Source organism: Bubalus kerabau, chromosome 18, assembly GCF_029407905.1.
Source record: "Bubalus kerabau isolate K-KA32 ecotype Philippines breed swamp buffalo chromosome 18, PCC_UOA_SB_1v2, whole genome shotgun sequence".
NCBI lineage: Eukaryota > Metazoa > Chordata > Mammalia > Artiodactyla > Bovidae > Bubalus > Bubalus kerabau.
Genome location: NC_073641.1, coordinates 41,677,512 through 41,693,136, shown reverse-complemented (window position 1 = coordinate 41,693,136; position 15,625 = coordinate 41,677,512). Strand labels below are relative to the sequence as shown.

The 15,625-nt window shown below is 44.7% G+C and overlaps 1 protein-coding gene across 3 annotated transcripts in view; it reads right to left on the bottom strand.

Annotated features, from left to right (window-relative positions):
* Positions 1-1,253: 1,253 nt before the first annotated feature.
* SLC45A2 (solute carrier family 45 member 2) overlaps positions 1,254-15,625 on the bottom strand; it is a 36,915-nt gene continuing 22,543 nt past the window's right edge. For 2 of the 3 annotated variants that reach the window (XM_055554681.1, XM_055554683.1), the window contains 4 exons: positions 12,501-12,644; positions 11,712-11,835; positions 6,164-6,369; positions 2,652-2,932 (listed from right to left, as the gene is read on the bottom strand). In XM_055554681.1, coding sequence (XP_055410656.1) covers positions 2,708-2,932; positions 6,164-6,369; positions 11,712-11,835; positions 12,501-12,644 — 699 coding nt within the window. In that variant the 3' untranslated portion in view covers positions 2,652-2,707. Of the gene's footprint in view, positions 2,059-2,651; positions 2,933-6,163; positions 6,370-11,711; positions 11,836-12,500; positions 12,645-15,625 lie in introns of those variants that run through there. The other variant, XM_055554682.1, reaches the window with a different exon arrangement.

Here is a 15,625-nt window from a genome sequence, read left to right as displayed (position 1 = left end):
CACAAAGAGTTGGATACGACTGAAGCAACAGCACACACACACACACACACACTGATAGAAGGCAGGGGGCCTGGATTGGACAGAAAATAAGTGCCACTGTGCACAGGAGGGAGGCAAGGCTCAGAGGTTGATCAGTGGAACCACAGCACACTGAAGTCTGAGAAGAAAGCTCAGCTCAGTCTGGAAAAAATTAATCTGGAGAAAATGGGATAAACTGCGGGAACCCAGAGAACCTGGTGCTGAATGAGGAAGCTGTGTGTGTTCTGCAGGTGGCAAGTGTGGGCAGGGAAAGGAAGGAGTGACCACTTTGGTGTAAGGCTTGCCCTCCTTCCTCTCCTGCCCCACCCTACACAACTAGAAGAGCTCAGATCCACAGGGGTGCCCCAGAAATACCACCCCACACCCTAGCACTGCCCCTACTACAACCCAAGAGCCCAGAGATCAGGCTCTTAAAAGGGAGGCAACCAAGAGAACTGCAGCCTGGAGCCATCAGACCTGGGCAGCCAGGACCCCCACCCCGGGTCCCCTACTAGAGAGTGCTGCTCAATCCTCCACTCCCACCTGTACCCCTTCCCACATAGCAAGGAATCCATGGAGCTGCCTGTAGCCTGAGCCCTGCACCTCCACCCCCTAGGCTATGCTTTGGTATGCAAGACGTCGAATTCCCCATCTAAATGGCTCTGAATCTCTAAGGGCTTCGTTGGTCCTTTCCTCTTGAAGGTGATAGACACCGCTGAGTCTGTGCACCCTTAGGTGTGAGGGGAGGCTGAGGGTGACTGTTTGCAGGTGTGGTAAAGGGTGGGGAGTTGGGAAGGCGATGGACGTGCAGGTGTCAGGGTGCCCACAGGGGCCCTCACAGTGCTGGACTGGGATAAGGGTGGGAAAGGGAGGGAGGGGCCTTCATCAGTGGTCTCTCCCCCAGGCCCTGCAAACGCAAACGTTAGGAGTGGACCTGCACCCCTCATTCCCCCAGAGGTTTTGTAAAAGGGAACCCAAAGAACCCCCGAGCACAGTTCTCCTTTGCAGTACCCCTTCCCCAAATGAGCCTACACTGCAGGTTCCTGGCCACGCTACCGAACCATCCATTCTGCTGTACACCAGGAAGCCAGACAACAGCCTGAATCCCCGTGTCCTTGTTCTCAAAGCAGCTCATTTCGTGTCTCCAAATTCCCTTCCAGCATGGGAGGTCTCCATAATCTAGAAATTCATCTGAGGCAGCGATTACACAACCAGCTCTAAGATGAGGCAGGAGAAGGAACCATATAACATGTTTTAACTTGGAGAAACATGTGGGCAAATCATTCTGTACCACTCAGGCACATCTGGAATTATATAGAAAACACTTATGAAGGACAGGTGATGGGGAGATCTAGGCCTGAGGAAGCAGGATGGTGAGCCTTTAAAAAATAACAACGATGGTTGTCGTGTATCAAGTGCAGACCAGCGGCCAGCCTCCAGGCTGAGTGCTGCTCTTATAGGAAACAGCAGAGCCCAAGTGCCTGCGTTCAAAGCCCAGCTCTGCCACTTCGGAGCTGTGTAGCTTCAGATGAGAACTATAAACCTCTCTGCCTCTGTTTCTTCATCTAGAAAATGGAAATCAGTAGCAGCAGCTTCTCCCAAGATTGCTGTGTTAACATGGGTAAAATGCTGAGAATGGTGGCAAGCACTCTGTACGGCTTAGGTATTACAAATGGTCACCACTCTCTGGGGTAGGAAGTATTGGGTGGGTCATAAAGTTCCCTCCGTTTTTTCCATAAGATGTTACAGAAATCTCGAACGAACTTTTTGGCTAACTCAATATTACCCGAAATGTACAGATGAACAAGTGCAGCTTTTGAGGTTCTGTAGTTTGCTGGGGAGAAGCAAAGCCAGGATCCCAAACCAGCCCAGCTCTAAAGCTCACGGTCTTTCTGTTAAACCATGCTGCCATCATGAACTTCAAGGGGTACAGCTGAGAAATGCTGCTTCACTTGGAGAAGAGAGGATCACAGGAGAAACGGGAGGCAGTTCTTTGAAAGGCTTCCAGTGAGACTCCAGGGGCTGGAACAAAAGTGCAGGCTAGAGAGAAAGATTTTTACTATATCAACAAGATGAGCTGTTTCTAAGTGGGAAATCCTCTAGCATGAGATGTTCAAGCAGACTTGTAGGGATAGTATAAATTAACATGAATTAATTATGAGTGAGTTAAATATGAATTGAATATGAATGAATTAATACCTCAAATCACCAGCCTTATTTTGCATAATGATGCATTGGATGAAAAATATGACCTTCCTGACTATATATGGACCCCTAGTTAAAAAATAAAAATTAAAAAAATCACATCACAGGATAAATTCCAGCATCACAAGTGTGTGTTAGTCGGCGTCTCAGGTTTCATCAAAGCCTAAAATGCCCTGTGGAAAACAGACCCTGCCTCCCCATTCCACTGCAGTGATTCAGGGAGAAAGTTGCAAGGAGGTGCCATCACCATACTTGCCCTTTGCCACCAGTGAATGGAGGCATGGCCCAGTCTCTCCTAAGACAAGTCATGCTTGAAATACTGAGACTGATGTGGACAGAGCTGGCTGGGAATAAGGGGTAGTTATGCAGAGTCGGACACGACTGAAGCGACTTAGGGCAGATACAAAACACGCAGAGCTAGATACTGATTTCGTGCTGCGTGTGCCACTGTGTCTGAGAGTAGGGACCATGTCTCTTTATTGACCTAATCCACATATCTAACAAAGAGAGCCACAAAGCAACAGCCGATCAGCGCCACCGCAGAGGCCGTGATCACCACAACGACGACGCTGCCGGCCGTGTTGACCAGAAGGCCCAGGCCACCTCCGACCAGGATCTGAGCCAGCTGCACCATGCATGTGAGGGCGGCGCAGTCCAGGCCCTGCCCTCTGCCGCTGTCATCCGGGCCCCCACCCAGGGCCCGTTGCTTCTGCAAGGCAAGAACAGGGACAGCATTTGATCTATGCCAACTGTTCCATAGGGCAGAGTCAGCAAGCAAACTTGTCCTTTAGAAAGCCAGATAACAGATACTTGCAGCTGTGGTTATAAACACATGACTCTGCTGTTGCAATGCCAAAGTAGTCATGGCACACACACATGCTCCAACACAACCTTAGAACCCTGCCATTTGATTCAAGCTCCACCCCCTGCTTTCCCCTACCTGCCACAAAATCTTGAATATTAACTATGAGAGTTAAATGATTAAGAACACAAAATTCTCTCTTCCTAAGCATTCAATGGAGAAGGCAATGGCAACCCACTCTAGTACTCTCGCCTGGAAAATCCCATGGATGGAGGAGCCTGGTGGGCTGCAGTCCATGGGGTCGCTAAGAGTCAGACACGACTGAGCGACTTCAGTTTCACTTTTCACCTTCATGCATTGGAGAAGGCAATGGCAACCCACTCCAGTGTTCTTGCCTGGAGAATCCCAGGGACGGGGGAGCCTGGTGGGCTGCCGTCTATGGGGTCGCACAAAGTCGGACACGACTGAAGCAACTTAGCAGCAAGCATTCAATAAATACAGTGGATTAGAAACAATAAATATCCCTTTTCATCCCTTCCTTAGAGTTGAAAGTTCAAACACTTTCAGGAGGATGTTGAATCACAGATATATGTTAGGTGAGGCAACATAAAAAAGAAATTCAACCTTTTAAAATAGGGTTGTTGTTTGGTTAATAGATTAATGTTTGATTGCTATTTGGCATTTGGTCTGAATTGGCTGATAGCATTGCCATTTGTCAGGTATCATATACATGCTAGGGCTTGAGCAAGGCTCTTTCACTTATGTTATTTCATTCATGCTTACCACCTTTCCAGAGGCACATGGTGCCGCCAGGGAAGCCCCAAAGTGTTAGCCCCTCAGTCATGTCCGGTTCTTTGCGACCCCATGGACTGCAGCCGGCCAGGCTCCTCTGTCCATGAGGATTCTCCAGGCAAGAATACTGTAGTGGCTAGCCATTCCCTTCTCCAGGGGATCTTCCTGACTCAGGGATTGAACCCCAGTAATCTTCATTGCAGGTAGACTTTTTTTTTTTTAACCATCTGAGCCATCAGGGAGGCCCATATTATTATCATTAACCTCATAATAACAATAATACTACTACCTACCATTTTTTGAGTCTTTGCAAGGTGCCAGGTAGGCATTATGATAAGCAGATTACCTATACTATCTCATTTCATTTAATTTTCCAACAATTCTATAAGGTGGGTGTATATTCCCATTTGATTAGAAAACTAAGGCTCTCTGAGTCTGAATGATAATTCCTACACTATTAAATTAAAAAAAAATCATTGTGCAGGAAAATGCATAGGATCCTTTGAATAAGAAAAGGAAAATGAGAAAATGCAATTTGTAATTGCTAGATTTTCATTCAAAAATACTAGAAAGACAGACAAAAATCTGAAGAAAGTGGTTACCTGTAGGGGCCTGGGGTAGGGGGTCGGGGAAATAGGGAAAGCGTGAAGGGTGAGGTAGGCAGGTGCCATTTGATTCACGTGTGCACATCATTGTGGCTGCTGAACCATGTCATTATAGTTCCCATCTAAAAGTGAACTCATTTTGAGTGACACTTAGTAAATAAATGGACAAGATCTCTGGGCTTCCCTGGTGACGAAGACAGTGAAGTATCCACCTATAATGCAAGAGACCCAGGTTCGATCCCTGAGTCAGGAAGATCCCCTGGAAAGGGGAAATGGCAACCCACTCCAGTATTCCTGCCTGGAGAATTCCATGGTCAGAGAAGCCTGGCAGGCTACAGTTCATGGGGTCACAAAGAATTGGATACAATTGAGTGACTATTTTCTCTGCTTTATGACTCCCCAGTGTCCCATAGCTGCCAAATGGGGGAGGCACGATTTGAATCCAGGTTCTTCTGAGTCCATAGCCTCTGTGTTTGGGGCCTGCTGCTGCTGCTGCTGCTAAGTCACTTCAGTCGTGTCCAACTCTGTGCAACCCCATAGACGGCAGCCCATCAGGCTTCCCCATCCCTGGGATTCTCCAGGCAAGAATACTGGAGTGGGTTGCCATTTCCCTCTCCAATTCATGAAAGTGAAAAGTGAAAGTGAAGTCGCTCAGTCATGTCCGACTCTTTGCAACCCCATGGACTGCAGCCTACCAGGCTCCTCCATCCATGGGATTTTCCAGGCAAGAGTACTGGAGTGGGTTCCCATTGCCTTCTCCAGTGTTTGGGGCCTAGTATCATACAACTCTGTCTTGGAGGGGCGGTTCTCAATGCCAGCTGTATCTCTAGCAGCTAAGTGCCTGCCATGCATTGAAACATTAGTGACAATGTCTCCCAGGGGTAAGGACAGCTACAACTCTTGTTTAAAGGTTTTAACGCCTAGTGCAACCCTGCCCCACTGTGCTTGCCCGATCAAATGATTAATAAGAAGGCCAGTGTTCTAGTCACATGGACATGTGTTCAGCGTTTTTGCAATTTCCTGCTGGGATGAATAAGCTAATAGTTCTCTTTAGCTTTTACAGTTGGGGAAATGTAAGCCTATTTTCAGGGGGACAGTTGCATATTTTGAGAAGAAAAGGTGGTAATTTTAGAGCAGAAATTCCCAACCTAATGCTTTTTTAGGGCCAAGTGGAGTCTTGCCCTCTGGCTTGAATTCCCAGATGGAAATGGAGATGGGGCGGGCCTCCCTTGAGGCAGCTAGAGAGTTAACCAGCTGCCACCAGCTTTCCTCCCTGCACACAGGGTGTGACTTACTAAAACCCCATTTCCAAGGAAAATATTGCTCAACCAGTAACTCCCAGAAATGGCACCAGACCTCTGTAGTGGTTGAGGGCCAGGGCCCTTACTGTGGCACCCAGAAATGGCTTCAGGTGCATGGCATGTGTCATAAGCCCAGAGTTTCCGCTGCTTTGTCTCTGTGTGATTGTGGGCTGGCTTCTCAGCATTACCAACCCTCCCTTTTCCAATCTGACAAATGGGAGTAATGGTGCCTGTCTCACTGCTCCCAAGTGCACTGGGCTTCAGAGTAAGGAGGAGAGGGTGGGCTGGGAACGTGGTCATGCCTTGGCCAGGCCATTGTAGTGATGCAGTTTCAAGAACCCGTATTTTCCAGCTCTGCTCTACACTTTCTCAAGTCCCCCCCACCCCCGCCTTCCCAGGGGGCTCCAGACGTCACTCAGCACTGAGATTGGACCACGCACCTGCTCCTCATGGTGATACACAGCAATGAGGGTAAAGGGTACCGTGTACAGGGTGCTGGACATCACGCCAAACAAGGTGCACATGGCCAGGGTGGAGTAGACATTCGGGAAGAGCCCGATGAACCCCGTCCCCAGGCCAAACAGCAAATACCCCATAAAGTACAGGGCCTTTAATCCGATGCAGGGAACCAACACTTTCTGAAAGTCTGTGGGGAGAAGAGAGGGAGTAATTATAGCTGGCAGTGCCTCACAACATCTCATAATTTCAGACAACCTTTGCTTTTGAAGATTCACTTTTGTTTTTTTAAATCTTTCCTTTGATATTGAGTCAGGAACAAAAGAACCCCCTTATCTATGCTTGAAAACAGCTGGTTTTGAGAATCAGTTTTGAATCCCTTGCATAAAGGAGAGCTAGAGATTGCCTTCCTGGGTTGATTTTCTTTTCTGCAGGGAAGGACCAGGTACTGCATAGTGGGCAGCTGTATATAGCAACAAGATGCAGAAGAGATGATTGAAAAGCCCACCTTTGTTATGGGACCCTGGGGCTGCAGGACATGTGAGAAAAGTGCAGTTCTTTCTAATTCACAGGGATCTATCCCAGCAGGACCAAAATGACAATCCAGGTCTATCTTGACCCAAAGTCAGGTTGGAGGAAATGAACATAACCAGAGTTTATGGAATAAGCTGAATCATTCAGTTTTTCTGCCCCACCCGAATGCTGTCTCCACAACCTGAGAAGCAGGTAAAGAAGGTACATCACCTGCAGACACTGGCCCTGACTTACCAGCCCTTCCCAGTCCGGTCAGGGAACCCTGCTGTGCCAGGCACCTCCCCATCGCTGGCACCCTCACACTCTGGACAAGCTCTATAACTTCTCCAAAGCCTCAGCTTCTTGATCAGAAAAATGGAACTAGTAAAATCCTTGCTGGCGGTTGTTACTAGGATCAAATGAAGTAAAATGGCTGTGAAATCCCCCAGCCGAATGTCAAGCACACAGAAGACATCAAGTTAACATTGGCTATCATAATTCCAAAAACACAGACTTTGCTGAATATGGTTGACTTCTCACTGAGGTCTCTTCAAAGCAGGTAAACCTGGCTTGCTCATAAAAGACTCATGATAGAGCTCATTCTTTAAAACTGAAAATTTTGCTTTAAAATATTTTCCTATGTTTTTCACCACAGTAGGGAAAATCCCTAAGAACGTTTTATCTTCCTTTTTTAATCATTTATTTTAATCCATAGTTTTATCTTTCCTCTGCCCCATGCTGCTAGAACAAATGAACCCAGGAGATAGATAAATGATAGAAGCTAGGAATGTGCCTACTTAAGAGTGAAATTTTCCATGTCTATTCAAATAATTATTAGATTTACATTGCATAGACAAGAAACCTCATCTGTACTCCATTTGTAGTATTGTTGATATCAATTATGCATTAAATATGTGAAGAGAAAGTCGCTCAGTCATGTCTGACTCTTTGTGACCCCATGGACTATACAGTCCATGGAATTCTCCAGGCCAGAATTCTAGAGTGGGTGGCCTTTCCCTTCTCCAGGGGATCTTCCCAAACCAGGAATCGAACCCAGGTCTCCCTCATTGCAGGTGGATTCTTTACCAGCTTACCCACAAGAGACGCCCAAGAATACTGGAGTGGTAGGCCACCCCTTCGCCAGTGAATCTTCCTGACCCAGGAATTGAACCAGGGTCTCCTGCATTGCAGGTGAATTAAATTTGTATCTATTATGTATTACATTGGTATCAATTTGGAATCCTGAAATGTTAAAGGAACAACATTGCTTCCTCTATTAAATTCATGCCATGCTTGGAGGGGTGTTGTCAAGGCTGAGAATAAAAGCAGTGTAAATCTAGTTTGCTTAATGATTACATTTATGCAGAAAATGGAATACAAGTTGTCTCAGTACCTGAAAGATACCATCAGTATTCTTTAGGTAAATGCTATCACCAAGTAGATGGGCCAACCAGAAAGAAGGCAAAAGGTGATAAAAAGATATTTGGAAACACAACTAACTTCACTACAAAGACTGAAAATCTGGCAAAGAATGCTTTATTTATAAAGTGAAATCAATAACTGTCAGCCAAGTTGACTTGCCCTCTGCTGTGTCTGATACTAAGTGACATTGTGCCTCTCCTTAGGGTTGGAGAGAAATGACTGATTTAGGCCCCAGCTTTGAATAGTAGTCTATGCTATGAACAATTGGCTATATTTCAGTACTCAGTGTGGCTATACTCATCAATCTAAGTGTACCTGCTGTGTAAAAGGAGCTTGAAAACAGTCCTTTATCACCATCCCCCATCTCTTACCTCAGCAGCCAGATTGCCCTACCAAAGTCCCTCTGGATAGACATTCTGGGTCGTCAACCTGGTGTTATGTGATGAGTCCAAAATACAGGGTTATCTAGTGTACTCTGGAATTGCGGCAAATGATCGATTCTGCCCAGAGTGGGTTGGAGTGCAGAGGGAAAGACTTGAGAGATGGCACAAACAGGGGCATTTTGGAGTTGGGTCTGGCTGGGTAGGGAGGGAGAAACAGCAGCTCAGGCGGAAGAAACCAAATATAAATCCACAGACATGAGACGGGCTGGGAAGTGGGTCATTGGGAGAGTTCCTGCTTGGGAGTGACTGAGGTCCAAGGATGAGCCAGGCCAGACAGTGAGTCCTGGAGCACCAAGGTCAGGACCTCCACTCTATCTTATGGGAGACCCTGAAGATCTTTAGGCAGGGCTGGTTGGTATTTTATAGAGAATATTTTAGTTCTAACTCACTGTCTTAGGAATATCACAGGTTTATACATTAATATAACTTTCAAAAACTATTAAAATAGGAGGGATTCTTGTATAGAGAGATTTTTAAGTAGAAAGGTCCTAAAAAATAACATGCTCTTGAATTTTCAAAAGCCATGAAATTCATGTAGGAGCTCAGCCTAGATAATGGAAGAGTCCCTGGGAGGGATTCTTTGAGAACAAGTTAAAATTGACATAAAATTAAAAGGCTAATGACTTTTAGAAAAATATTTTCCTCTTAAAAGAATGAGGATGGTAGTAAACAGTTGCCCTACATCTTGAAAGCACAAAGTGAGATGGATAAGTTATTAAATCCTTTCAGTCTAATGCTCCCTGATTCTAGGCATTTGAAATTGTCCTCCTGCAAGGTTTTTTTTTTTTTTTTTTTTTTCTTCTTCTTAATTTGTATACTCTGGACCCAAGGATCAAACCTGTGTCTCTTACTTCTGCACTCACAGGTGAGTTCATTACCATTAATGCCATCTGGGAAGCCCAAGGTGGGCAAAGGGCTTCCCTGGTGGCTCAGTGGTAAAGAACCTGCCTGACAATGCAGAAGATGCAGGTTCAATCACTGGGTTGGGAAGATCCCCTGGAGAAGGAAATGGCAACCCACTCCAGTTTTCTTTGCCTGGGAAATCCCATGGGCAGAGGAACCTGGCTGCAGTCCAAGGAGTTGTAGAGTCAGACATGGCTCAGCAACCGAACAACAAGGGGAAGAAAGGGTTTTGCTAAGGAAATGTAAGCTTCAAGCCACCACTATTTGGTTACCATAAATTTTAAAATAATGAATTCTATGGCTTTATGATTATGAAACACAAACTGGAATAAAGATTGCCAGGAGAAATATCAATAACCAAAGATATGAAGATGACACCACCCTTATGGCAGAAAGTGAAGAGGAACTAAAAAGCCTCTTGATGAAAGTGAAAGTGGAAAGTGAAAAAGTTGGCTTAAAGCTCAACATTCAGAAAATGAAGATCATGGCATCCGGTCCCATCACTTCATGGGAAGTAGATGGGGAAACAGTGGAAACAGTGTCAGACTTTATTTTTCTGGGCTCCAAAATCACTGCAGATGGTGACTGCAGTCATGAAATTAAAAGACGCTTACTCCTTGGAAGGAAAGTTATGACCAACCTAGATAGCATATTCAAAAACAGAGACATTACTTTGCCAACAAAGGTTCATCTAGTCAAGGCTATGGTTCTTCCTGTGGTCATGTACGGATGTGAGAGTTGGACTGTGAAGAAGGCTGAGCGCCGAAGAATTGATGCCTTTGAACTGTGGTGTTGGAGAAGACTCTTGAGAGTCCCTTGGACTGCAAGGAGATCCAACCAGTCCATTCTAAAGGAGATCAGCCCTGGAATTTCTTTGGAAGGAATGATGCTAAGCTGAAACTCCAGTACTTTGGCCACCTCATGTGAAGAGTTGACTCATTGGAAAAGACTCTGATGCTGGGAGAGATTGGGGGCAGGAGGAGAAAGGGACGACAGAGGATGAGATGGCTGGATGGCATCACTGACTCGAAGGACGTGAGTCTGAGTGACCTCCAGGAGTTGGTGATGGACAGGGAGGCCTGGCGTGCTGCGATTCAGGGGGTCGTGAAGAGTCGGACACAACTGAGCGACTGATCTGATCTGATCTGATCTGATGATTATGGGGTTCATGGATATGCTTATATTAGGTCCCCTTTCCCCACTTGGGCTATACTTTAAAGCGATTTTCTTGACCTCAAAACAGGTTTTCAGCTGTGTTTTAGCTGGGCAAAAGGCTAAATGCCAGGCTAGGGGACATTGTGTACATTCACTTTCCTTCCCAACAAGAAGCACACTTCAGTGACAGAATGATGCCCCTGGGAATGGTACCACGGATTGTCCTCCATTGCCTCCCCCGCTTCCACCTGGGTCATAACCCTGCTGTCCCCTGGGCCTGTCCAAAGCCTGGACCTCTGCCCTGCGGATCAGCTATTTTTCCCACAACACTGAAGAAGCTTCCAAATTTCCATTCCAAATGAGGGACCTGCATACATTTTAAAGGCCTGAATTTTCATTGAACTCAATGTGTACAGCACTTGGAGATTTCCATACAAATTAGCAAGCACAAAATGAGCCTGTGTGATGCCCTAAAGTTAGAGGACATCCATTTGGACACAGTTAAATCCAATCCCAGAAATCCCTTTGAATACAGTGTCCCCATAGATAAATTTAGCCAAGGTTGGGGGTGGGTGGGTGAAGTTAATAGACCCCATGGAAAGCTGATGCCTGAGAAGAAAAGCTGTCCTTCTCAATCTAGAACAGGGCTCCTATAACATACCACTCTACTGATCGGAGCTAAAGTTATGTTACTTTTGTCACCTATCATATTAACCATCCCTCCTATTTTCTGTCTAGATTAATAAGTGTACCTATGAAACCTCATGGTGATCTCACTGCAGCAGAACCCAGACCTGCTGTTAATCAGTCATCTTGGCTGTGACAATCCCTCACGCATCCAATAGTTTACCATGTTGTTTCCAAGTTTTCCTCTTATTTCCCAAAATATCTTGATCAGGAGCCCCCTGATTCCAAGTACAAAGTAATTGCTGTGGAGAATGGTACCCAGGATTCATTGGGAAAAGGCTACTTGATGAGGTCTCTTCTAAGGGAAAAGGTTTTTCCTGATCTCCATATATTTACCAAAAATAAAATCCAAGATTCTGCTAGACCAGAGCCCTTAGAAGACACCCTCAAGAGGAGGAGGCTTACTTACAAGAATAAAGTGAGGAGAACATAGAGTTGATGCACAAGCCCCAGCATCCAACCTCAACCCCCCTTTGGTAGATGAGGAACTCTGTGGAGTTGTGGGCACCGTAGGGATCCCCGTGGTACACAATCTGCAAGAGAGATTTGGGGCCACTGAGTTCCCATTGCGGGTTGGTAAGGACCCCTTCTCATGTGCTCTGTGTCTCTTTCCCTTGCTGGGGGCACAGACCTCATTCCCCCATGACTGTGTCACCCTTTCCTCCTTTCACACCTCCACTCAAGGACCCTCAGGAGGACTTAATGCCTACTGCCTGCAATCTAAACATCTTTCAAATGTTGAACATCCCTCCTCCTGTCTAACATCTGGCTCCACCTGACTTAGGCAACCCTGTCACCCCTATTCTGGTACAGCCAACAAGCTTCAGACTCATCTCCACACATGCCAGTCCTATCTCCAACTGGAATGTTTCCTCCCTCTCCCCTCCCTCTCCAATTCCTACTCACCCTTCAAGATCCAAATCACACTGCCCCTCCTTTATTAAGCGCACTGTGACCACTACCGCTCACCTCAAATTTTCCTTATTTGTTGTATTTGATCGAGTACTGGTCCCATAGTGTCTTCTAACTGTTTAGGGTGTAGAAACTTCCCTCTGGAACTTATCTATAAGCCAGCTCCCTGAAGGTACTCTCTCTCCTGCTCTTACTGTGCCCATCCTAGAGGTGCTCAGAAGCTCCACAGGTGCTGATGGAGCAACTGGTGTGTGAGACAAAGAGCGTGTACAGACAAGTCTGTTACCTGGCCCATGAAGTCTGTGAAGAAGAGCATGTTGGACAGGAAGGCAGTCCATCCAATGAGGTGGCTGATGCAAAGGCAGCGGTAATGAGGGGGCATGCTCCTCAATGCCCTCAACAGTGACCTCAAGGTCATTGTCCTCTGAGTCTGGAATAAAACACCAAACAGGTGTGACATTCAGTTAGACACACAGCCCACTGTGGGATCTGTTAGTAGTCCATCACACAAGGCCACACCCTCTGAGCGCGGCACCATGGTTTCCATGGAGTGTTCTCATAGGAGGTGTTTTGTTATGTATATGCAGATACTTCACAGTTTCAGGCCAATATCAGGGCTTTGAGGACATAAGGGCAAAGGGACTAGAAATAGACTTGCTTTAAGCCAAGATGTAAGAGCCACTCATCAAACTTCCTATCTTTGAATGACAGAACCACTGTATAAGGATGAAGCTCATGGATTTAAGTGAGGCCCTAGATGGTTATAATTCTTAGATCTCTTGATTCTTAAAATCTGGTCATCCAAATTCCAAAATGGCCTCTATACTCTCTGTCTTCATGATTCTGTTCTATTCTATGGCAAAAGGATTTTGCAGAAGTAACAAAGGTTACTAATCAGTTGGCTTCAAGTTAGCAGGGAGATTATCTGGGTGACCCTAATGAAATCACATCAACCGTTTAAAAAGCCTAGGTTTCTCTCTGGCTGGGAGCAGAAGGGGAAGCCAGAAAGTCTCAAAGCACAAGCATTGCTAGGGTTTGAAGGTGAAGTGGGCTACAGCGAAGAACTTCATTGTGACCTCCAGGAAGTGACTGATCCCTGGCCATCAATTAGCAAGAAAACAAGGACCTCGACAACCACAAGAAGCTGAATTCTACCTGCATGAGCTCGAAGTTGATTCTTCCCCATTCAAACCTCTGGATGAGAAGGCAGCTACACCAGCACCTTGATTTCAGCCTTGTGCGACCCTGAGCAGAGCACTTGACTGAGCCCACCCAGACTTCTGACCTACAGAACTCTGAGATAATAAATGGGTATGGCTTTAAGCTGCTAAACCCGTGGTAGTTTATGCTGCAGTAGAAAATTACTACATCGAGCCAATCAGCTCCCTGCTCTGGGTCAGGTACCTCCCCCTGGTTTATTTCTCTGGATCCTGCCATCAGTCAACATGTGTAAATGAGCCCTAAGTCTAGTCAGAAGTGAGAACATTGTAGAACATACACATACGCACAAAACTAGACACATGTAAGATGAATACATATGCCCCCCAATTCTTTAACCTAGACTTGAATTATGTTAAAACCAGAGACTATAATTTATTGGTGTCAGTAGCTTTGAAAGAATGAAAAAAATTGAACTATTGACACAACTGTTTTGAAGTAAAAGAAACAGCCTTTAATAGCTTGTCATATGAGAGAAGAAAAATATCTCGGGAATATTAAGAAATCAGCTGCCCTGAAGACACTGAGACAGAAAACATTAACCATGGTAGGGTGATGGGTCTTTCTTTCTGTCTGATTTCTATTTGTTCTGAATCTTGACATAATAAAATTGGATCTTAGCTAGTTTATTTACAAGATAGTCTCCCAAGATTTTTCCATTTTAACTATAAGAGAAAATTGTTTTATAACTCTTAATCTTCTATGATAATGCTTTTTACTTCTTTGATGCAGGAAATCATATTCACTCATTGTAGGGTTGTTGTACAAGTTGATTTTTTATTTCATGGATTTTATAGTATTTAACCTAATGACCATGACTCCACTGACTTTTTATACTTACTCAGTATTAAAAAAAAAAACATGCATAGACATTACTATGGAGTAAGGAAAAAAATATTTTCTGCATGTAGCACATGGTATTTGTCTAAATAAATGGTGACCGTAGCAGAAATCCAATGTAGAACTATTACTTTTTCCCTTGACTACAGGAAGAAACAATTAATGGTATAGACTGAGGAATAACAGCCTGATTTTCATATCTCAGATTAAGTGATTCATCTTTAATTTCTTTCTCTTCTTTCCAAAAATTTAAAAAGTGAATCTGACCAGTAAGTATTCAGCCTCATTTCAAATATTAATTTATGCTTTGGCCTTATATATAATTTCAGCCTGCTTTCATTGTTAACCTAATTTTTTCCTTTCTCCCCAAAATAAATAAAAGCTTCAAAATTATGCCTTTCTGTAAAAGCTGTGAATATAAATATTCAGCTAGCATCTTATTCACTACCTCATCAGTTCCCTTAGTAAAGCCCTTGCAATGATTTTGAGCTGTGGGGAGTTGTTTTACTGCATGCATTTGTCAACTGGAGATTGGGTCATGATGGATCTATAAATGAAAAATGAACAGAGCCATAAGGGGGAGACAGAACTGCACAAAAGTACCCTCAGAAGGAGACTAAATGTTGAAGGGAGAAACTAATGGTGGGGAGGAAATAGAGATGGATTTTTATGGTATCCAGTTTGAACAATGAAATAATTTAGGCCTCTTGCCATTAAAAAAAAAAATCCCAGTTCTCAAATTGCACAGCCACCCTCATTTTGGAAAGTAATGTCTTTGACAAACAAGAATAGGTAGGACCTGACACTGTGGAGATGCCCACTGCTCAGCAGGAAGCTCCCCAGATGCACTATTGGAATAGCCGTCCGGTGCTTGACTTTGTGCCTAAGATATATTACTGGGTTTTTTTCCCCTATGTAGTTTTTCTTTTATTTTTTTGTCACATAATAGAAGCATTCAGAGCCTACAGTGTTGTGCATGTGGCATATGCTGGTACAAGTTAATTGTATTTGATGCATTTCTTCTCCCAATGGTATAGAGGGTTTTATGCCTTTCAAAAGACTTCCACACACTTGATTTCATTCAGTCATCACAACAGCCTCGGGGCAGACTTAGACGGCCTCTGTTGGGTGACTCTTTGAGAGCCAGTCAATGCAAAGAGGGCAAAGAGGCAGGCATAATCTATCGGATCTACTTATCTTAAGTAAACTCTGTCTGGTTTTATTCCTTTAACCCTGACATTATTTTTTCTTTATTTTCAAAGTAATACATGTCTATTACAGAAATGTTGAATACACTGAAGGGTTTAGAAAAGAAAATGAAGACCACCTGTTAGCCCACCACACAAAGACAAT